The following is a 23718-nucleotide window of genomic DNA, read 5'->3' on the forward strand; positions in this document are numbered from 1 at the left end:
TATATATATATATATATGTATAATTCAGGTTATGAAGAGAGGCCGTCACTATGAGTCTGGCTTGTGTGATTGTGATGACTTTCTTTGGTACTCTGATGAGTATCCTGCAAGTGGAAGCAGGCTGTTCTTGGCTACCAACATCCCTGGTTGGACACCTGCTCATCCTGATAACACTGGCTGCTCATTAATTTCCAAACGCCTCCAGGAAAGCCACCATGCATTTGCTTCAGTTGCCACATGTCTCTGCCTCTTGGATGCCTTACTACATGGAGTCTGAGTGTTTCTTTCTTACCTATAATGGGGTGGGGGAAGCTCCAGGATAACATTCTGGATTCGGGCCAGCTGGCTTTCTTCCGGGCAATGAGACACTGCTTCCTGTGGAGAAGAACATGAAGTACCCAGTGAGCATCCAGGAGCCAGGACCCTTCCTGCATGTACTGGTCTTATTCAGGACTCAGATCTTCCAGCCTTACAACTGCTCCTGCAGATCCTGTCCCAGAAGCAACTGTTGTCAGTGACAACGGCAAGCCAACTGCCCTTTCTGAGTTTCAGAGTCAAGTGTCTTCACCCTGTATGCACACAGGAGTGGGTGGGTCTCTGTGGGCCCTCAGATGTTGTTTGTTGTCTGAGAAAGAATGTACAGGATCTAAAGGTGGCCTGCACGGCACAGAGTCATAGACAGAGAGACAGCACAAGACAGCGATGTCATAGGGACGCATGTCTACTCAGCCCCTTTGGGTGTGAACAGCTACTTATTTGTCACCTAGCCTGTGGCTATTCCATGACTCTCAGTCCTCAGTTGCTGCCTGTTTTGTCTGCCAAGAAGCAGAGAAACATGCCTTTCTTATCAGGGACAAGAGTTTTGTCCCCAGGATCTGGTGGCCTTGCCCTGATTTGCTATCTGCTTATATCCTGTGTGGGCATCTTGTTCCCGTCAGTCCAGGGCCTTGCAGGGGAGGCAGGAACACCATGAGGACAATGTGATGACAAGCTGGCTCGTGTCCATCTCTCGCTGGCCCTAGGCTGCCACGTGACGCCAGCATCCCTAACGATTCTTCAATTCCAGTCCTGTTTCCTATCTTGAGGATATATCCTGCCTGTGTGTGATGATTAAAACTGACAGTCAACTTGAGGGGATTCTAAAGTCATTGAGGAGACACGTCTTTTGGCACGCCTGTAAAGGACTACCTAGATTAGGTTAATTGAAGCGAGGAGATGCACCCCTAAATGTGGATAGTGCCATTCCAAAGACTGGGGTCCTGTACTGAATAAAAAAGGAGTAAATCGAGCCGAGCATAAGCATTCTCTGTTTCCTGACTCAGTGCAGCGTGGCTAGCTGTCTCCTGCTCTTGCATCTGCTTTGATAATCACTGCTGGCTGCAATATAAGCAAAAATGAAGATTAAAATCTGGGGGTGGGGGGTTTGCACACCGTTCACCCACATTTATTTGTTAGCTGGCATTTCTGGATTGTTCTTCCATTGTGGAGTACTGGCTGTGGCTTAGCGGCAAGAACACTGGCTTAGCATACACAAGGCCCGGGGCTGGACTTCCAGCCCAATGAAACAAATAGTCTTGAGTTCTTGTGATGCACTGCACAGCCTGGTAGTGATTGCATCTTCTTAGAAGGGTGAAGCAGGAAGGGAGGGAATTCAAGGCCTGTCTGGGCTACAGAGTGAATTTATATCAAGATCCTGTTTCAAAAGCCATTATATATTTTTTTATTATTATTACATGCATGTGTGTGTATTCATACATGGTACACATGTGAAGGTTGAGAATAGCTTGCAGAAATTGGTTCTCTTTTTCCATGATGATCAAACTTAGGTCCTTGAGCTTGGCTGAGAGCAACTTTAACCACTGAGCTATCTTACTGTCCTCTGTCTTAAAATTTTAAAAGGGATTGTGGCCCTAGCTCAGTGACAAAGCACTTGCTTATCATATAAGTGGCCTTGCGTCTAGTCCCTGGCACCACAAAACAAACAAACGCCCAACAACAACAATTAACATTCGTGGTTATACTCTTAGCAATGATAGCTTTTAGACACTACTTGCTGAAAGCAGAAGCCAATTAACTTTGGGGGACACCCACTGTCTGCTGGGCACTTCTCTCAAGCACATCTGCTGTGTCTGTTCTGACTTAAAAGGATTTTAAGGTCCTGCCCGGGTCTCTCTATCCCTCTTGCCCTTGCTCCCAAACCACTCCTGTACTGGATAATGAATGTCTGTGTCAACATTTAAGTTTAAATTTAAATTTAAAGTAAGTATACAAAGTGACAAGTCTCGTTATGGCATTTTAATTCTGTTGTACACTCGTGCACCAGCCGGAAAAGTATGTATCTTGTCTTCCTGTGTGTGTATTCCCTTTGAAACAGGGTCTCCCACTGAGTCCAGAACTTGACAGTTAGCCATAGAGATCCTCCTGCATCGTGGGTGCCTGTGACATCATCCGTTTTTTTTTCGTGGGCGATCAGAACCAGCATGCAGGTCTGTGGCTTGTGCATCAAGTGCTCTTACCCACTGAGCCACATCCCCAGCTCTCATATTCCACCCCCTTTTCAATGGAAGTAAAACATACCTACGTATGTATGTACGTATGTACGTATGTATGTATGATCTATGTATCATCTTTGTGTCTATCGATCTAATTTATATACGCCCACTATTTTAAAATGTCAGTCAGATACCTCAATGCGGGAAATTTGGGTTGTCTTTTCTTTTGTTTTTTTGTTTTTTTGATTTTTCGAGACAGGGTTTCTCTGTGTAGCCCTGGCTGTCCTGGAACTCACTCTGTAGACCAGGCTGGCCTCGAACTCAGAAATCCACCTGCCTCTGCCTCCCAAGTGCTGGGATTAAAGGCATACGCCACCACTGCCTGGGTTGTCTTTTCTTAAGATGAGGGACACATGTGTTGGAGTGCCAAAGTCCAAGCTCCCTCTCTTCTGCTAGGTGTGCCTGCTGTGAATGGAGCAAGCATTAGCCCCTGCTGCCTTCTCTGCCTTTTGAGATACACAAGATCGAGAGGCAGGGACACGTGAGGCCTCCACAAAGGGGCCCCACACCTACCTTCTCTTTCCTATTTATTTAAGAAACAGAATTGCAGGGACCACTCTCCCAGCAGTCAGGGAGAAGCTCGCTGCGGAGGGGAAGGTGAGCCGTCCAGGCAGCCAGGGCTGCAGATTATAATATGGATGCTCATGGTTTGGCTCCATCGTGCAATGCACACAGGAGGGTTCAGAATTGTCCCTGCATAGCCAGGAGCAAGGTCTACAGGGCTTTGTGCCGTTTCCCTCTTTACAGAAGGCACGGAGATGTGAGGGTCGGGGTGCTTGCCAATAATAACAATGGAAAACTGGAAGACGAGTTTGGGGAATAAGAGTGCAGGTGGAGATAGCAGCCCTCGTGGAAAGTTCCTTTAATATTCTAGGAAGCAGCTTATGTCACTGTCGTTCTCTGAAGCCCAGGGCAGGTTAGCTCCTGATGCTTGCTAAGCCCAGGGAGAATTAAATTGCCTTTTCTTTCCTACCACACCTCCACCCTATTCAGAAACTCACTTTCTCTTTCTTTTCATTCAATTCCTTGACCAGACAGGGTCTTTCCATGCAAACCCAGGCTGGCCTTGAACACAATCTTCCTGCCTCAACCTCCCTCCAAGCTGGTATTATGGAAGGGCTACACCAAGCTCAGCTTAAATCCTCCTTCTCTAGGAGGGGTCTGGTCACAGCAAATATTTCCCAATTAAGACAGCTGATCCTATCAGTGAGCAATTTGGGGAGAAGTGTTGAAATTTGATTCACTCTAATTTATATGTGTGTGTGTGTGTGTGTGTGTGTGTGTGTGTGTGTGTGTGTAGGAGCTGGAAGCAAACTCAGGCCAACTTGGCTGATGTTTCAGTTTTGAAGATCTGGGATGAACCTGCCACTACTCGCTTTCCATCACCTTCCCGACCTCTGAGGATCCGGGCAAAAGCAGGTTCTCATCCTGGTGCTAAGTTCTTGCTCCAGGTTTCTGTTTTTTGTTTGTTTGTTTTGTTTTTTTTAAAAGCCACCCCTGCCCTATATATAGTTCAGGTCCTCCTGCCCAGACAGCCACTATCACAGTGGAGACCCAACTTGAGCCAGTGGGGCCTTCTCTTCCAACTGCACCCTAGGGGCGATTAGAAAGTTAATACGTAGCTGGGCAGTGGTAGTGCACGCCTTTAATCCCAGCACTTGGGAGGCAGAGGCAGGCAGATCTCTGAGTTCGAGGCCAGCTTGGTCTACAGAGTGAGTTCCAGGACAGCCTGGGCTACACAGAGAAACCCTGTCTTGAAAAAGCAAAAAAAAAAAAAAAAAAAGTTAATACTTGTGTGTGTGTATGTGTGTGTGTGCAAGCCAGAGGACAAGGAGTCAGTTTTGTCCTTCCAGTGCATGGGTTTTGAGCAGCAGTTCTCAACCTGTGGATCTCAATCCCTCTGGGGGGTTGAATGACCCTTTCACAGGGGTCACACATCAGATATCTACATTACGATTCCTAACAGTAGCAAAATTATAGGCATGGCGTAGGGACAAAATAATTCTATGGTTGGAGACCACCACCACAACATGAGGGACTTAGCATTCAGAGGGTCTTAGCATTAGGAAGGCTGAGAACCACTGGCTCTTAGGGATGGAAGTCAAATCATCAGGATCAATCAGCCTTTGCCTGCTGAGCCAAGGCCTCCTGGCTACAATTCTAAGCTTTATCAATTACTTATGTGCTCTATATTTGGTGAACCCTCTATCCCATCTCCCATCATTGTCACCATGCTTGTCCAACACCAGGCACTGGTCTCTACAGGTCCTCTCCAGCTCAGCCTCTCCTGCGCCCCCAACCAGAGCCTTAGGACCTGCTGTTTCTTGTCACCCACTTCAGCAGATACAGCTATAATCTGTTCCCTCGCTTTATCCCTATCTGCTTAGATTCTGCCTCGGGGAGAGAATTCTGGTGACCTTAAAATAGCGGTTAGTGTCCACCCGTATCTCTCCAACCCTGGGCTATTTTTCTTCAGAGTGTTTATTGACAGCTCTCATTGTCTTGTTCACCATTAAATCTCCAGGCCCTGGAACTATGCCTTTCAGCTGTGGAAAGTCCTAACAACTGGTGAATGAAATAAACAAATGGTCTCTCTTATTCTTTAAAAAAAGATATCTTAAAAGACTTATTTTTATTTATGTGTATGTGTGTGTGTGTGTGTGTGTGTGTGTGTGTCTGTGTTTGCATTAGTTATATGTGTCTCTTGCATGGAGGTGTTTAAGGAGGCTACAGAGCATGGGATTGCCTGCAACTGAAGGTATAGAGGGTGGTGATGTCCTGGTGCTGGAACCCAAACTCAAGTCCTTTGAAAGAGCAGTAAGTGCTCTTAACTGCTGACCCATTTCTCCTCCTCCCTATTTTGTTTTTAATCGTATGTGTCTGTGTCTGTGTGTGAGTGTGTGTGTGTCTCTCTCTCTCTCTCTCTCTCTCTGTGTGTGTGTGTGTGTGTGTGAGTGTGTGTGTGTGTAGTATATGGAGATGTCAGAAGTGTTGGATCCTCTCAGAGCTGGGAGTTACAAGTGGCCGTGAGCTGCCTAACATAGGTCCTCTGCAAGAGCAGCACACACGCACACTGCTGAGCCACCTCTCCAGTCCCTGGCAAGCCAGGACACTTGTCTTCCACCTCTTCCCATCTTGAGCTCATAACCTACTTACCCGAGTGAGTCCCTAATTTGCCCCAAGTGACAGTTTGGTGACTTATGTGAGTCAACAAACTTGTGAGCAAACATTTGCTGAGTCACCGTTTTCTCCTAGCTAGAGTGAAGAAACACAATAATGAATAAATAAAACAAACATGGTCTTGACCTTAGGTGCTTTTTTGTTGTTGTTGTTGTTGTTTTTTGGAAACAGGGTTTCTCTGTATAGCCCTGGCTGTCCTGGAACTCACTCTGTAGACCAGGCTGGCCTCGAACTCAGAAATCCGCCTGCCTCTGCTTCCCAAGCCCTGGGATTAAAGGTATGCGCCACCACTGCCCAGCAGGAAATGATCTTAAAACAAATGCAATAAACAATCAAACCACCAATTCCCTAGCAACTCCAAATTAGTAACTTTCACTTCAGTTTAATAATTTTAACTGGGTCAATGAGAAGAAAATTTGAATTTTTCCTAAAATGAATGTTGTATTTTTCTCTGCAGACCAAGGTACATTGAATAAATGCTTTTAAAGATACCAGCCTCTGCAATCTGGAACATGGAAATGCGGCCTTATTTGAGAAAAAAAAAAAGGGGGTGGTCTTTGCAGCTGTGATTAACTTCAGAACCTGGAGTAGGGGGATGATCCTAGATTCTTCAGGTCATCCCCAAATGCACTTTATAGCTGTCTTTACAAGCCGGACACAGAGGCAGACACAGTCAGAAGTGAGCTCCACACGACCCTGTTGGAGCTGGGAGAGGTAAGAAATACCTTTCTCTCTGGGGCCTCTCTGAAAGCATCTAAGGTTATTTTTTATTTTTTTCTTTTATTATTTTATGTGCACAGGTATTTTGCCTGCATGTATTTGTGCCATTTGCATGCAGTGCCCACTGAGCCAGAAGAGGACATCAGAGCCCCTGGAACTAAGGTTAAACTGTGGCCTTAAAAGCTGATGAATGGGCATGTGGGTGTTAGAAATCGAACTCAGGTCCTTGGTAAGGGTATAAGGTACTCTTAACTTCAGAGCCATCTCTTCAGCTCTAAATTGGTTTTGTCAGGGTATTTTGTCATAGCAACAGGAAATGAAACCAGGGCAGACAGTTTGTGGTAATTTGTTACAGCCATAACGGAAACTAATAACTTGAAAATTGAAAAACAAATCAGTTTATTCTACAACTTAGAAGGGATTAGTATCAATCTACTTACCCACAAAAGAGAAAAGGAGGTGCCTCCCCAGGCCTCCCAGCCCCCAATGCGAGCACCTGGAAGCCTTCCTCTGCATTCACTTAGACTGCTCTCTTCCCATGTAACTGCATACTGTGCCAGTAACTATTATTCAAAAACATGTCTTTTTTTGGACACACAGTTTTAAAGCAATAGATTTATCATTTATTTCTCTTTGATGGTAGAGATACAGCTATTTTCCAAAATTTGGATGCTGTGTATAATCCCATAGTGAATCTATTGTACATCCCTCTAAGATTGAGTCCCAGGGTTATTAGATTAAAAAGCATAAGGTTTTTAGAACCTTGATCATAATGGGATACCCACCTAATTTGTATTTCCAGTAGATTATAAAGAATGGGTCTTCTCACAGGCTTGCTAGCATGAACTATGACATTGAAATTTATTTATTTATTTTTAAAGGTTTATTTATTATTATATGTAAGTACACTGTAGCTGTCTTCAGACACACCAAAAGAGGGTGTCAGATCTCATTACAGATGGTTGTGAGCCACCATGTGGTCGGGACCTCTGGAAGAGCAGACAGTGCTCTTAACAGCTGAGCCATCTCACCAGCCCTGAAATTTATTTTTAAGTGACTAAGAAGCAGCTCATCTGGTAATGCACATATTGGCTTTGCAGAGAACTCAGGTTTGGTTCCCAGACCTCACGTGGCAACCCATAACCACCTGTAACATCAGGGCCAGGGATCTAATGCCCTCTTCTGGCCTCTTGGGCACCTACGTATATATGATGTCCACATACTTATGCAGGCTCACACGCATACACATAAATTGAAACAAATAAGTCTTTAAACATTTAACATGCAAATATATCTTCCTAGTAGTTTTTACATAATTTTGTTTCTCTGAATTGTCTAAGTCTTGTGCTCATTCATTCAGTGCGGTGTTATGCGATTTTCTCTTTATTGATAAACAGTAGTTCTCTGTAATTACGGAATAACAATCTCTTTGTCATTTTCTTAAGAATGGTGTGTTTGTAACAGTCTCATGTAGCCCTGCCTGGCCTCTCCTTCACAGCTAGAGCTGTCCTTGAATTCTCAATCCTTTCCCTTCATCTCCCAGTGCTAAGATTGCAGGAGTGTACATCATGCTCTGCTTGAGAATGAAAAAAAGTGTGTGTATGTATATGTATATGCGTGTGTGTATACATACATACACATACATGTTTATTTTATTTTATATACATACATATGTATATATATGTGTGCATATACACACACACATACATACATACACAAACACACACACACATATGCTTATTTTATTTTATGTGTATGGGACTTTTGCCAGCATGTATGTTTGCATACCACATGGGTGCCTGGTGTCTGAGGTCAGAAAAGTATGTTGAATCCCCTGGAACTGGAGTAACAGATGGTTGTGAACCATCATGTGAGTCCCCTGGAAGAGAAGCCAGTGTTCTTAACTCCTAAGCCATCTCTCCAGCTCAAGGGGAATATCTGTTTGTCAAATCTGTCTTTTGTTATTTTTTCTTATTTTTCCCCCATGCTTTTATTGTGAGGATATCCTTCAACCTGCTCAATGGTAGGAAGACAGCTCGGTTTTCCCCGTCCCTAGTCCCTAGCAGACTCTCAGTACTGCTTCTGGACCTCGTTCTTCAGTGTGTCTCCTGTCATCTTAATAGGTGATGCTTTCAGAAGCCACGATGTAGTTGAGTGATGAAGGAGCTGTGAGCAGAATTTCAATCTTCATCTCTACCTGTGAGCAGTACTCATCTTTGCCTGTGAGTGACATTAACACCTACCTCATAAGGTATTAAATGAGCTCCTAGTGATCTTGTTTGGTTTTGATTTTTTTTTTTTTTTTTTTTTTTTTTGAGGCATGGTTTCTCTGTGTAGCCCTAACAGCCCCAGAACTTGCTCTGTATATCAGGCTGGACTTGAACTCACAGAGATCCATCTGCATCTGCCTTCCAAGTGCTGGTGTGTGACACCACTGCCCAGCTTGTGAGATCCTATTTGAGTTTGTTACAGAGAAGTCACTCAATTACAAGGCAGCTGTTATAGTTGTTAATATTATTATTCCATTAATATTTTAATCCTCTTGTCAATTCAGTGATGCGGTATTTGACTTCAGCTATGCAGGTGAGTTAAACACAATGTCAAAATGCAACAGAGCTATTTTCTCATGTCTAAAATGTGCTTACATCACACTCATCACTGCAGACAAAGACACCCACTAAGGGGGCAACTCGGTAATAGAATTAACATCAGTAGGCCCTACTTTTGTAATCAAAACAAAATATTCCCATTTTACTTTTACAGTGTCAATAAACTGTCTGAATTCGTGTCATTTTCCTCAATCAAGTTGACAAATACTGTCTTCCAGCTTTTTTTCTCTACTTTTCCTATTTTTTCCAGTCCCCGGGCGAGCACCACAAGGATAGGAGTGGGGGCTGGGGTAACGGGTGTTCTGACCCAAGGCTGTTGCTGACAGAATTAGGAAGAAGATGCTTCTCAAGCTTTTTTTGTCAGGAATTTCTCTAGCTACCCACAACTCTACCCAAGCAGCTACAGGTTGAGGCAGTTGCCAACATTTATGATTAAGGTTTCTGTGTGCTTCTGGCTACTTTTCACTAAAATTCAATGTAGTCTGTGGGTGAGGCTATGAAAATTATTATACAAAAGAGCTAATACTACAGTTATGTCATCAAAATAAATACTATTCTTGAATTTACTTTTAAGCTTTTTAAAAAAATTAATTTTTTTCTTAAAAGTTTTCTTTTAAAGATTTATTTATTTATTATATGTAAGTACACTGTAGCTGTCTTCAGACACCCCAGAAGAGGACATCAGATCTCATGATCGGATGGTTGCCACCATGTGGATGCTGGGATTTGAACTCATGACCTTCAGAAGAGCAGTCGGTGCTCTTAACCGCTGAGCCATCTCTCCAGCCCTCCCTTAAAAAGTTTTTTGTGGTGTGTGTGTGTGTCTTCCAGACCCCAATTCTCCTAAGATTTTATTTTCTTTCTTTTTTTTTAAAGATTTATTTCTTTTATGTGTATAAATATACTTGTGTTCAGATACACTAGAAGAGGGCATCAGATTCCTTTACAGATGGTTGTGAGCCACCCTGTGGTTGCGGGCAATTGAACTCAGGACCTCTGGAAGAGCAGTCAATGCTCTTAACTGCTGTGCCAAGGTAAGTCTCCAGCCCCCCAAGATATTCTTAATATATGGTTCTGTATCTTTCCCCCTACTTTTCAATGACTCTCTGTGCCCTTGTTCCTGTATGTGCGCACGTCACAGGACAAACTGTGGGAGTCGCTTCTCTTCCATGTGAGTCTCAGAGATTGAACTTGAGCTTAGGTTGTTAGTCTGGGCAGCTGAGTCACCTCATCACCTCAAGCCTGCCTTTCTTCTGTTTTTTTTTTTTTTTTGGCTTTTCGAGACAGGGTTTCTCTGTGTAGCCCTGGCTGTCCTGGAACTCACTCTGTAGACTAGGCCGGCCTCGAACTCAGAGATCCGCCTGCCTCTGCCTCCCAAGTGCTGGGATTAAAGGCGTGTGATGCCTTTCTTCCTTTTAAGATTTATTTTCATTCATAAGTTTGTAATTGAGTTTATGTGCACTAAATGTGTGCAAGGTGCCCATGGAGGCCAGAGAGTGTCAAAACTCCTGGAACAGGAATTACAGGTGTTTTTAATAACTAAATTATCCCTCCATCCCTCTCAAGCCTTTCTTTTTTATTATTGTTTTATTTTTAATTAATTATTTTATTTATTTACTTTCCAAATGTTGCCTCCCTCCCAGAATTCTTCATCCCCTCCCCCTCCTCTTTGCCTCTGAGACGGTGCTCCCCCCATCCCTCTGCCCGAGGGGCATCAAGTCTCTATAGGATTAGGCCCATCCTCTTCCACTAAAGCCAAAGCAGTCCTCTGCTCCATACGTAGGGGCCTTGGACCAGCCCATGTGAGCTCTTTAGACGGTGGCTTAGTCTCCCAAGCCTTTCTTAATGTACATTTATTTATCCTGTTTTGTTTTCCTGTACATTTTTTATCCTGTTATTGCTGTGACCTTGTTCCAATATCATTGAAAACTCTTAAACTCATTGTTAAGTTCTGAGCTCAATTCTTAAGAATAATTACTCATTTATTTCTGCTTGAGTTTGAATGAAAGAACTTTACACGTGGTCAAAGTTGATTAGAGGATATGGAGATATGTCCTGGTGCATCTCTGGAGCCCAAATCTGGTGTTTTCTATCTGTGCTGCTAATTCAATCAATCGGTCCTCTGACCCCTGCCCTCCAGGGATGAGTAAGTATTCCGGGCACCTTCCCTGGTTCTCCTCTGACCCTGTGATCAAGTATTTTAGGTGACCCCACTCTTCTCTCTCGTGCTTCTCCATGAATTCACACAATCTATAATCTACCCATGGGGTCCTATTTTAATTTTTTGAATCTATTAATTTTTAAATTAACATGCTTGGTATTAGCTTCCATGATAACATTTACAAACAAGATCTGTTCTTGCAGAGTCTCTTCTCCACTTTCCTGCTGCCTGAGTCTCTTTATCCCTTCCACCCACCAAACCCTCTTTCTACAACTTAGGTCACACATGTCCTGCTGCCCTCCCCAATTTCCTGCACACCCTTTTCCCCCTGTCTGGGTGTACGCTCTACTTTCCTAGCCTGTACCCAAACTTACTTCTATGTGTATATATACACACACACACACACACACACACACACACACATATACATACAATACACATGCATGCACAGAGAGAGAGAGAGACAGAGAGAGAGAGAGAGAGAGAGAGAGAGAGAGAGAGACAGAGACAGAGACAGAGAAAGAGAGAGACAGAAAGAGAGAGGGGGGGCAGACATCACAAGCTTGGATCTGAGCTTGAGAGAGCTCTGTGCCTGGCTATCTTGTCAAGTCTAACTTTAACTTTAACGTTTGCTTTAACCACACGTTTTGTGCCATTATTCTCCTTTCTGCTCACCCACGGGTGCCTCATTTGGAAGCCATACACCACGGAGCTGCTATTTCGCTCTTGCATCAGTCTTCTCCTTTTAGCTTTCTGACCTAGTCTTTTGCTGTTTGGGGTGGGGTGGGGCTGGGGGGGTGTCCATCTCCCTTTTCTAAAGCCTACTGGTCTGTTCCCCAAGCCCCCAGGCAGACACAGAAGGAACACTCTTTTGGAAAACAAAACCGAGCCATCACGATGTATGGCAAGCACCAGAGGCCTGAGATTCCTGCCCTGCCTCTGCTGTGTGACCTTGGGCCAGCCACTTTACTTCTTTGGTTCTCAGTTTTCTCCCTGAACAATGAGGCACATTCAGTTGAATAAGCATAGAAATAATTTAACCCAGCTCTCCAAACAAACAGCATCATTCTGAGAACTCAAGGAAGGAGCAGTTAGCAAACAGTCCGACCACTCTCTCCTTGCCTTGCCGTCTTACATCCACCGCCATGCTAAGATAATGCCAACCAGCTGGCGGGTTGTGTTATTGTTATTTCAGTGTTGAAACTGCCCTTGGCCCCGTCCGTGCATCCCACCCGCTAACCACAATAGAAATCCAAACACTCACCGTGAATTTCTCATAGAGCTCGTAGGTCAGGAGGGGGTTGGGTAACTCCCTGAAGTAGAGCTTGCATAGGGAGCCCACACAGTGGATGTCTTGAAGGTACACTTCCCTCGTCAGATCTGGGCATTGATCTGAGCCAAACTCTTGCCTGGAACAACAGAGATGGAGACATAACAATCCCAGGGAACATGTGCTTCATGTCAGCGGCTGCTTGGAGGCACAGAAGTCAAAAGAGCCTCCATTGCCGAAGTGCCTGTGATCCTGACCTCCATTCTACTCCGGGCACCAGGAGGCCATTGGAGAGACAGGGCTTTTAAAGGAGACTGGTGTTTGCTTGGAAGTCGGTTGTGATCAGGGGTCCCCATGGCACCATATCTGTGTCTTGGGCAGGGGCACCAGGTGGATATAAAATGTCTACTGAGATTTCAGTTTTTCCAAAGCGTTACTCAAAATGAAATCTTTTTTCTTTTTTAGTGGTGAGACCCAACACTGGGAAAGTGGGGGAGGTGGGGACACTGTCAGGTCTTATCCCACATTTCCACAGTCATGTCTCAAACTTGCTTTAACCGGATACACAAACCTAAGGTTTGAGGACCTAACTCAACCATCTCTCTGTTCCTTAGCGGAACTGCTTTTCTAGGTGGCTTAGTGGCAGCTCTTAGGGTCACTCGAGCACGTGAATGTCTTAAACAGTCAGTCCACAGTGGGATTCCAGGAACACCAAGATCATCTGGCTCTAGGTTAGGCGTTTGTCTGTGCCATTTTCTTTCTTTCCTTTTGCTCCACATTGTTTGAAACCGGGTCTCACTGTGTAGGCCAGGTTGGTCTTGAACTGATAACATTACTTCTTCAGTCTCCTGAGTGCTCATAGGCCTGTACCACCAGTTCCAGTTTAGGTTTGACATCAAATCAGAAAACATTTCCTTACATGAGTGCACTGCCTCAAACTGTATGTACTTGTAAACTACAAGTATGGTTTTTAAATGATAAGTTTTAGTTTTAAAATAGAAGTTAAGTTCCTGAGTATACTCCTCGGTCAATTAGGTAGTGATAAACCCCACAAGACTCTGAGAAGCAACACTTTTCAAAGCAGACCATTGCCCACCTCTACTCTGGTTCCATCTCTTCAAAGAAGAGTGGGAGACTCTCCAATACTCTAAGTACCTCAAGTTAACTCATGGGGCTTGAGAAGAGAGGTGTCCCGAGAATCTGTGGACACACGTGCATGTGTCTCTCCGAGAGTGGGAGATAAGAATCTAGAATTTATTCATTTATTTTGCCCAGATTTTTCCTAGTCAAGGCTAAGGCACTCTTTAAATGAAAAAGATTTCCCCATAGCTAAGCATCTTTCTGGATGCCGGCTACCGTGTCCTGGACCTTCAGACCTAAGAGTCACTTGGCTTGCAAGCTGGAGGCCCAGTGCTGATTGATCCCCAACAAGAAAAAAAAATGTTGTCACTAAAATTCTAAGGGATCCTCATACCATGTATGGTGGTATACACCTGTGATCACAGGACCTGGGAGAATGAGGGCGGAATTGCGAGTTCAAAGCTAGTCAGGTAGACTGGGACCCTGTCTTAAAAAACAAACTACCATTGGGCCTTTAGTCCCAGCACTTGGGAGGCAGAGCCAGGCAGATTTCTGAGTTCGAGGCCAGCCTGGTCTACAGAGTGAGTTCCAGGACAGCTACATAGAAAAACCCTGTCTCGAAAAACAAAACAAAACAAAACAAAACAACAACAACAAAATCCAAAAAACCCCAAAACCCAAGCAAACCATCTAAGCAGCTGGCTGTGGTAGCACACATCTTATGTCCTTAGCTCTCGTGTGGTAGCATACACCTTGCGTCTTTAGCTCTCGTGTGGTAGCACACATCTTATGTCCTTAGCTCTCGTGTGGTAGCATACACCTTTCGTCTTTAGCTCTCATGAGGCAGGAGCAGGTGGATCTCTGTGAATTTAAGGTTGGTCTGGTTTACAGAGTGAGTTCCAGGACAGCTAAAGCTACACAGAGAAGAAACCTTGTTTTTAAAAAAAAATTATACTTGTAATAAACCAATTATTTTCAACATCCATAAAAGTGTTTTATTATTTATTACAGTTTAATTACAAGTGAGATTTGGAGAGGATGGACCAAAGAGAAGGTAGAAAACAAAACCTTCAATTATATAATATATAATCTGTATAATATATCCTAATTCCATACTGACTTTACAATAAGAGTGTTCTACAGAATCAGGAGGCTTACCCTAAGTTTCAGGCTAGCCTGGGCTATAGAGTAAGACTATGTCTCAAAAATTTTTTTAAATGTATATTCTTATTATTTTACATTTTATATTTGTAATTAGCAAACATAGTAAATATATTTTTTAAACCACTAAATGTTCTTTTGTTATTATGATAGACAAAATATATAAGCCTATTGCCTTAATCACAGAAAAATACATATATATTTCAATATATTTCATATATTCTATATACACTTTATACTTATCTTTTTTTTATTTAAAGTTTCTTGTCTTTTTGTTTGGTTTTGGTTTTTTGAGAGAGGGTTGTTATGTGTAACAGCCCTGGCTGTCCTGGAACTTGTTCTGTAGACCAGGTTGGTCTTAAACTCACAGAGATATATCTGCCTCTGCCTCCTAAGTGCTGTGATTAAAGGTGTGCACCACACCTGGCTGGTTCTTGTCTTTTTAATGAATTAGGAATTTCTTAAAATGTTTAAGATAAATCCGCGGTATTATATATTACTCATATGTCATTTATTCTAAAAAATTACTAGGACGGGGGGAGTTGGGGGCCACACTTGCCATTGATTCTATATGGAAGCCACAGGACACCTCTGTGGAGTCCATTCTCTCCTTCTACTTAGGTAGGCTCCAGGGTTCGAACTCGGATCATCGGGTTTGCCCAGCAAGCATCTTTATCTGAGGAGCCATATCATTGGCTTTAAGTAACTTAAAAACATCAGCATCAATTAGAGAAATATGTACAGTTATGCAGACTTCAATTTCTCAACCATCTGAAATATCAAGAGTGTATCCAAAGACCTCAGAATTCTGAACACTATGCAAGGGACCCTAATCTAGCTGGGCTTTAGAAAAACATGCTTCCTAACTTGTAATTTAGATCACATGAGGTAAATTCAATCCATCAACGAAGCATGAACCCTGCCCAAGACAAAGAAAAAGCCGTTTTCACTGGACTGAATTCTTCCAGGCTGGGAGCCTGCCGTTTAAATTAGAACTGCCAGGCAGCTGCACCTCACAGAGGCCACCTTTCACGTTTCCAGTACTCCCCAAAACTGCCAGCAGAGACAGATAGAATGAAGGAAGGCTCCCTGGAGGATTCCGGGCTCTTGTTTTAGCTTACCTCAGCCGCTGGATGTTTGAGGTGACACCCGAGAGGCGATAGATTCCATCCACGATGCCGTGGGTCTCTATGAACTCAGCACAGCTCTTCAGCACATATGGAACTATGTACAAGAAGAGAAAAACAGCCAAGCGTTAGATGAAAATCTCTCCTGTAAAGACACCCCTAACAATCCAAGCCAGTTCAAATGTTAGGGACTCAGAAGAGCCACAAGCATGAGCAACTGCTTATAAGTAGTAAGCGATGCTCCTTAGAGACTTAATAACGTTTTAACTACTTTTTAAAGATCTGAATAAAACAATAATTTTGCTTATTATTTACTTTATTAATAAACAACTTATTTATTATTTACTTTATTTATTAATAAATAACTTATTATTAAATAAAATTTACAAAATGTAAATGCAATAAACTTAAAAAATACTTTTTTAAAAAAGATTTTTATTTTATTTATTTTACGTGTATGAGTACACTGTAGCTGTACAGATGGCTGTGAGCCCTCATGTGTGTGGCTGCTGGGAATTGAACTCAGGACTGCTCTCTCTGGTGTAATTCACTGTAGATGTCTTCAGACACGCACCAGAAGAGGGCGTCAGATCTCATTACGAGTGGTTGTGAGCCACCATGTGGTTGCTGGGATCCGAACTCAGGACCCTCAGAAGAGCAGTCAGTGCTCTTACCTGTTGAGCCATCTTGCCAGCCCCTAAAAAAATACTTTTAAATATTTAAAAAAAAAATAGTTTGAGGTGTAGCAGTGCGCATTTGTAATCGGAGCACTGCGGAATTCAGGGTCAACTTCAGTTACATAGTAAGTTTGAGGATAGCCTGGGCTATGAGACCCTGTTTCAAATAAACATACAAACAAATAAAATAACATCGCACTCCCACTCCTCTTCATCTATCTTAAGAATGTTTTTTAACAGTTTTACAGAATTGTTATCTGTTTATAAGGGATACATATCCTCCTTTGAAAGTCGAGATCTCCCCTCCCCCAAACCTTCCTTCTAGTCCCTATTTAAATGAGGTTCTGACATGGCCTCTTACATGCCCACCATCCCAGGGTTTGGAGCTCTGGAGGTAGAGAATGGCTGTGTTGTTGTTACCTCCTGGGCTGACCTCATTGCCCGAGTGACAGAATAACACATGTCCTTTAGATGCACATAGGGAGCATCAAGCATTTGCTGCTTGAGTTTCTCCACCAGTTTGCCTGAGGTCCTCTTGTGGCAGTGCAGAGAATGCTGACTTACTGTGGGACAGCCCAACCCTCAGACTAAAGGTGTTTGTGGCTCCTGGTTACCTAGGGATGGCCCAGGTCCTCCACAAACTAAGGACTGGTCAGTGCTGAGCCAGCCTCCCAACACAGCGGTCCTTCCTTGGATTGGACTAATGCCAATTCATTTATGCTTTTTACACACAAGCTTACTCCTGAATGCAAGTCCAGACTGGGCAGACTCTCATTTTGAGATAAGGCTATGATATACAGCCCGGGTTAGCTTTGAAGTCACCACGTTTCCCATGTACTGGGCTTAGGCAAATACCACTGCATTTGGCTTAGATGGAACCTTTGTCTGCATAGATATTAGAGGTTCAAATCCAGCATTCTACCTAGACACAGAGTATTTGGCTTCAACAGTCTCATTATTGTTACTGGGTACTGGAGGATCTTACCCAGGACTGCCAGGATGCTAGAACTCCATCCCTAAGCCACAATCCCACACTATCTAATCCCCCATGACAATGCTTTCAAAGCATCTTCTTTTTCTTTCAGCTTGGAAATAATTGTAAGTTAGGATTTAATCAAATTCATCATACTTAAAAATATTCAGCCCATCCCTCAAAAGCTAACACATACCAGGAGCCTCTCCCTTCGACAACATATCCTTATTTTGCCCATGGCTTATCCTGCAAGATGGGAACTGGGGAGAACCTTCCAGTTAACCCAGGTACAAAGAGGTCAGGGAGTGGATTTTGCATTGGAAATATCAGAGGCCAGAGACCACAGAGGTGGATCCATTTCCTAGGAGTGAATAGAGGGTGGGGGTGTGATCTGGGAGCAGGCCAGGTTCCCAGATCCTCCTCCCATCTTTGACTAGAAAAGCTACAGTTGGATGTGTTTTATTACAGAGGAACTTTGCTAAGTCTGTGTGTCTTACTCTAAAGAGAGGAACAGAGAGAGTACCAGTACTTAAACACACACACACACACACACACACACACACACACACTCAATTTCTGTGGTGCAAACAATGGTGGACTCTTACACCACCAAAAGGCTCTTTGTAACTTGTCATGTGGTATGGATGGTTGAGAGTGAAGACTTAGATGCCAAACTGCCTTTGTGGCCTGCGGTTAAAATATATAATGAAGACAGTGGTGATATTAATCTCATCCTAGGACTGAAATTATCCTTGGAAACGTTTAGCCCAGATCCTGGCTATCAGAAGTATTCTGCAACGACAGCAGTTAGTTACTTCTGTTTTTGTGGCTGATGCAGGACATGAATTTATAACTTTTTTTTTTGTGGCCGATAACAGAACTTAGCTCTTCCATCCAGATGAGTTGTCAAAACTCATCTCTGCTCTTTAGAACTGCTGCTGCTTCTCTTTGAGAGGGATTCTGCTTCCGTGGGCTCTCTGTGTCTTTAGGTGACTCCGTGAGGCACAGAAGCATCGACTATTTTAGAGTTGGGGAGATATCCGGGAAGGCCTTGTTTACAGCTCTGCATGAGGAGGAAGAATTATTGTAACTCCTTCCAGAATGAGAGCATCTGCCTAGTCCCACACTTGTCCCAAACCTTCTGTATTCTCATCTTCGACCAGGTGGAAAGGTGCAGGTCTCCCCTTCAGCAACAGACAGGAGTCAGTCCCTCTCCTCGCTGAGAAGAGCCAAGAGTGTCCCTTAGCCACCACAGCTGAAAACCCACCGGCCTAGTCCAGAGCTTGTGAAGTACAGAGGTCTGCGCACATCAAGGGGCTCTTGTCAACACGAATATTCCAGGCCAGTAGGAAGGAGGGTGGAGGTGGCAGTGAGGAATTCACTTTCTGAGCACGTTCTGAGGTAACACTGTGTTGCCTGCCACTCTTAAGTGACATTTGAGGCAACAATGGCTTAAAGAGAGATGGTGTTGGGGGTTGGTGTGGCTGAGACTTCCAATCTAAGCATTTGTCTTGAGGCTGGAGAGAGGGTTTAGCAATCACTTAGAACTTACTGCTTTCCCAGAGGCCCTGAGTTTGGTTCCTAGCACCCATACTGAATGTCTCACAACCATCTGTGACTCCAGCTCTCGGGGATCTGACACCATCTTCTGGCCTCTGTGAGCACCCTCACAAATATGGTATGCAGACATTTCATGCATGCACAAATGCACACGCACATGCACGCACGCACACAAGAGCATACATAACAAAAAACTTCAGTAAAAGTTTAGCCCAAGTCTCAGGATTCCTTGGACTGTTGTTTCCAGAGTCTAGCTACATCAAGGACAGCTTCAGATTCTGATTCTGATCACGGTAGGATCCTGACAGGCACGAGCCAAGTGGCTACAGATAAATAGACAATCGGGGAGTGGTGACTCTGGAGGTTGGAGTCACAAGAGTTTGGTCTCTCTGGCGCCCAAAGAACTTTGAGTCTCTCCCACCCAGGTTCACACAGTTGCTGGTTACAATTTGATATTCTCATCTCTCTGAGCTGTTCCATGGGCACTTTTCTCCTCCAACGCCCTTCTTCTGTGGCTGAGCAACCTTGAAAGTTAACTTCTAATCAGCACAGAGCTTTTCCTCAGATGGCTTCTGACAGAAGAGAAAACCTTTCACAGGTCCTATTTACGTAGTGCTATAAGGGTCTCTCGTCTCCTTGCATCTAACCAGGCACAAGCAAAATACACTCGCTTCCTGATGAACTGTTCAGTGAGCCTCCAAGGGTTGAGAGCAGAAAAGGTCACAGGCCCTCCAGAAGTTGTGACTCTGTGAACGGCCTCAGTTTCCTCCAAGGGTTGAGAGCAGAAAAGGTCATAGGCCCTCCAGAAGTTGTGATCCGTGAACAGCCTCAGTTTCCTGGTAGCTGTTCTGTTTGGTCACTACTGGGGTTGTCAAAGCTACATTCTTTCAGAGCACATTCAGACATACCTTTCTCTCTTCTTACCTCCTGTCCCTCTCTGGGTCCTTATTTCTGACCTTCATGTAAAGGGTGGTGAATAAGTATGTTGCTGGGGCCACCAAGGGTTTAGCTTGGGGGCTGGGGAGGTGGCTTAGCAATCACTTAGAACTTATCACTTTTCCAAAGAGCCTGAGTTTGGTTCCCAACACCCACATGGAAGGGCTTACAACCACCTGTTGACTCCAGCTCTCGGGGATCTGACACCATCTTCTGGCCTCTGTGGGCACTCTCACGAACATGGGATGCAGACATTCATGCATGCATGCATGCACGCACACACGAACATACTGCTTGCTCCCATCTACCCCAGACTCAGCCACTTTTTAAGTGCACAATTAAGTAGGTTTTTGGAAGTACATTTACAACTTCAGCATTCAGCACACTATCTGTTGTAGAGCGTTTCATTACCCGCTCCCCTCAAAAATCCACTATTGATTCTTAGTTACTACCCACATTCGCCCGCCCTCTGAAGCCCTTGGCCAGCTTTCTATTTCCATGGGTTTTCCTGTTTCAGACTTTCTGCAAACATGGAATCTTAACTATGTGTGGTCTCCTGATGGGCTTCCTTTACTTAGCAAAATCCTCACCGGATCCATTTACACTGCAGCATGCATTGACACATTGTTCCTTTCTATGGCTGAATATTATTCTAAACAAATTCTTCATTTTGCTTATGCATTGACCAGTTGGTGGAAAATTCAGCTGTTTCCACTCTTTGGCTTATTATGAACAAAGAAGATTCCTCGCTCTCTCTCTCTCTCTCTCTCTGTCTCTCTCTCTCTCTCTCTCTGTGTGTGTGTGTGTGTGTACACGTGGTGTGGACAGAAAGATTTTTTTATTCTTTTGGCTATAGATCCAAGAGTGGGAGGGTAACTACATTTCCCTCTTGGGCAACTGCCAAATTGTTCTTCAAAACAGCTCTCACTGGCTAACCTAGGAGGATTCCAATCACTCCACGCCCTTGTCAACACTTGTTACTGTCTATCTTTTCTTATGGCCATCCTCCTGGGGGTGCCCTGGCATTTACTGTGGTTTTGATTTGCATTTTGCTGATGGCTAGTGATGCTTAGCATCTCTTCCTGGGCTGACTGGCCACTTGTGTATTTTCTCTGGAGACTGCCTTTCGACTCAACTTTTAGTGGAATTGCTTGTCTTTTTGTGCTGTCATAATAGTTCTTGAAATATTCAGGATGCGAGACTCTCATCACATCTGTTTTTGGCAAATGTTTTCCTCTAAGCAGTGGGCTGTCTTTATACCTATTTTTTTTATTTCAAATTTTAGAAATTACAATATAATTACATCATTGTCCCCTTCCCCTTCTTCCTTCCAGACTCTCCTAAACCCCGCCTTGCTCCTTTTCAAATTCATGGCCTCTTTTTTTTCATTATATATCATTACATGCATATATATATATATATATCACCATGCATATATATATATATGTATACATATATATATATATATCCCTAAATATAATCGATCAGTGTGTATAATGTTATTTATACATATGCTTTCAGGGTTGATCATTTGCCATTGGATAGCCAGCCAACTGGTGGGCTCTTCCCTGGAGAAGGCCATCTCTGCCACTCTCAGCATTCCTTGGTTGCCGGAAGTTGTCTAGGCAGCCATTGAAGCCTGTGGTCTTCCCTTCATTCAGTTTGGTGTGTCTATGGCGTTGTCTTTGTTCTAGGCAATAGATATTCGAGTATAGCTTCTAACACTGCAGGGAGATACAATATCACTGCAAACTTTTTGATGCTCTGGTTCTTACAGGCTTTCTGCCCCCTCCCCCTCCATCTACAATCTTCTCTGAGCCTTAGGTGCAGAACTGTTTTGTAGCTGTAGCTATTGGGACTGGGCTCCACAACTTTGCATTATGATTGGCTATGGTTTTCTGCAGTGATTTCTGCCTGTTGCAAAGAGAAATTTCCTTGATGAGGGGGTGTCTTAGGATTTCATGGCTGTGAAGAGACACCGTGACCTTGACAACTCTTAGAAAGAAAACATTTAATTGGGACTAGCTTACAGTTTCAGAGGTTTAGTTCATTATCATGGTGGGAATCATGGCAGCGTGCAGGCAGACTCCGTGCTGGAGGAGCCAAGAGTTCTAGATCTTGATCCACAGGCCGCAGAAGGAGACTGTGTCCCACACTGGGCATAGCTTGAGCATATATATGACCTCAAAGCCTGCCCTCCCCCTAGTGACACACTTCCTCCAACAAGGCCACACCTCCTAACAGTGCCACTCCCTATGGCCAAGCATTCAGACCTGAGTCTGTGGAGACCATACCTATTCAAACCCCCAAAAGGGGTGAAGACGATGCTTGTCTGTTCGTAAAAGGACAAACGTTTAGACTGTAGTTAGGGACTGGGCTGGTTTAGTAAAGTAGTAGCAGGTTCTCCTCTAAGATCCATGACTTCATGAGTATTGATAACTTAATTTTTCAAAATGTATTTATTTTATTTTAAAATTAATGTCTTTCCAGGCATGGTGGTGCATGCCTTTAATTCTAAAACTGAGAAGCCTGAGGCAGGCAGATCTCTGCTGGACCATGGCCAACGTGGTCTACATAAAGAATTCCAGAACAGCCAGGGCTACATAGTAAGACCCTGTCTCAAAACCAACCAAACCAAACCAAACCAAACCACACCACACCACACCACACCACACAACCAAAAACTAAAATAAAATAAATAACATTGTCTTAAGCTGCATACAAAGACACATATTTAGTTACATAAAATTTAAAAACTCTTTTTTTTTTTTTTTTTTTTTTTTTTTTTTTTTTTTTTTTTTGTATTTTTGAGACAGGGTTTCTCTGTGTATCCCTGGCTGTCCTGGAACTCACTCTGTAGACCAGGCTGGCTTTGAACTCAGAAATCCACCTGCCTCTGCCTCCCAAGTGCTGGGATTAAAGGTGTGCACCACCCCCGCTCAGCTGCTGCCTCCATTTCTAACTGTGCTCCACTAAGATGCAGGACCTTCAGAGGAGACGCTTTGGGTGGCTTTTGGTCTGTTTTTCTTTTCTTTTTTTTTTTTTGTTTTCAGACGAATTTTCTATTCTACATGCAGAGCCAGCCCAGCAAGCAGATAAAGTTCATCTCTGATTTGAAACATGAGAGCTGGTTCTAGAGAGACTAGGCAAGTTGGCCCACATCGCAAAGCCTCCCGGTGCTGAGCTAGGCTCCAACTCCAGCTTTGCCTGATGCCACAGGCATGCCTGTTCTATGACATCACTGCGGTGCACTGCAGAACAGAGAAAGCCCCAGGCCTACCACCCTCTCTTTGGGACAGGTCCTGTGAGCTGTGCTTGCCTAAGGAGGACAGAAGAGTAGTCCCTGACCCTCGGTTGCCAAAGTGACAAAAAGTTCACGACCGCAGGCCTGCCTGGGTGTTAAACATTCCACTTAATAACCACTTCAAGTGTCTCTGAAAAAGTTACAAAAGAATCTAAGTGGCTTTTCAAAAATGAAAAATACTTCCCAAGCTGGGTGTGGTAGTACAGTCCCTGCAATTCAAGCTGGAGGCAGGAGGGTCTGGAGGTCAAGGACAGACTGGGATGTGAGAAACAGTATAGACTCCACCACCACCAAAACCCCAAACCAACCAACTAACTGACCAAAGAAGGAACCTACCTTGTTTCCAATACTAAATGGCAAAGAGGAAGGCGTGCTGGAGTGATTTTTTTTTTTTTTGATATTTTCTTT

General features: G+C 43.8%; 1 protein-coding gene across 1 annotated transcript in view; it reads right to left on the minus strand.

Moving 5' to 3' along the window:
- Arhgap31 (Rho GTPase activating protein 31) overlaps window positions 1–23718 on the minus strand; it is a 115419-nt gene that overhangs the window by 26610 nt on the left and 65091 nt on the right. Inside the window, exons 2-4 of the mRNA XM_031363872.1 lie at window positions 15855–15957; window positions 12487–12631; window positions 293–375 (exon numbers count right to left, since the gene is read on the minus strand). Of these exons, the coding sequence (XP_031219732.1) occupies window positions 293–375; window positions 12487–12631; window positions 15855–15957 (331 nt within the window). The remainder of the gene's footprint in view (window positions 1–292; window positions 376–12486; window positions 12632–15854; window positions 15958–23718) is intronic.

Source organism: Mastomys coucha, unplaced genomic scaffold (genome assembly GCF_008632895.1).
Source record: "Mastomys coucha isolate ucsf_1 unplaced genomic scaffold, UCSF_Mcou_1 pScaffold12, whole genome shotgun sequence".
NCBI lineage: Eukaryota > Metazoa > Chordata > Mammalia > Rodentia > Muridae > Mastomys > Mastomys coucha.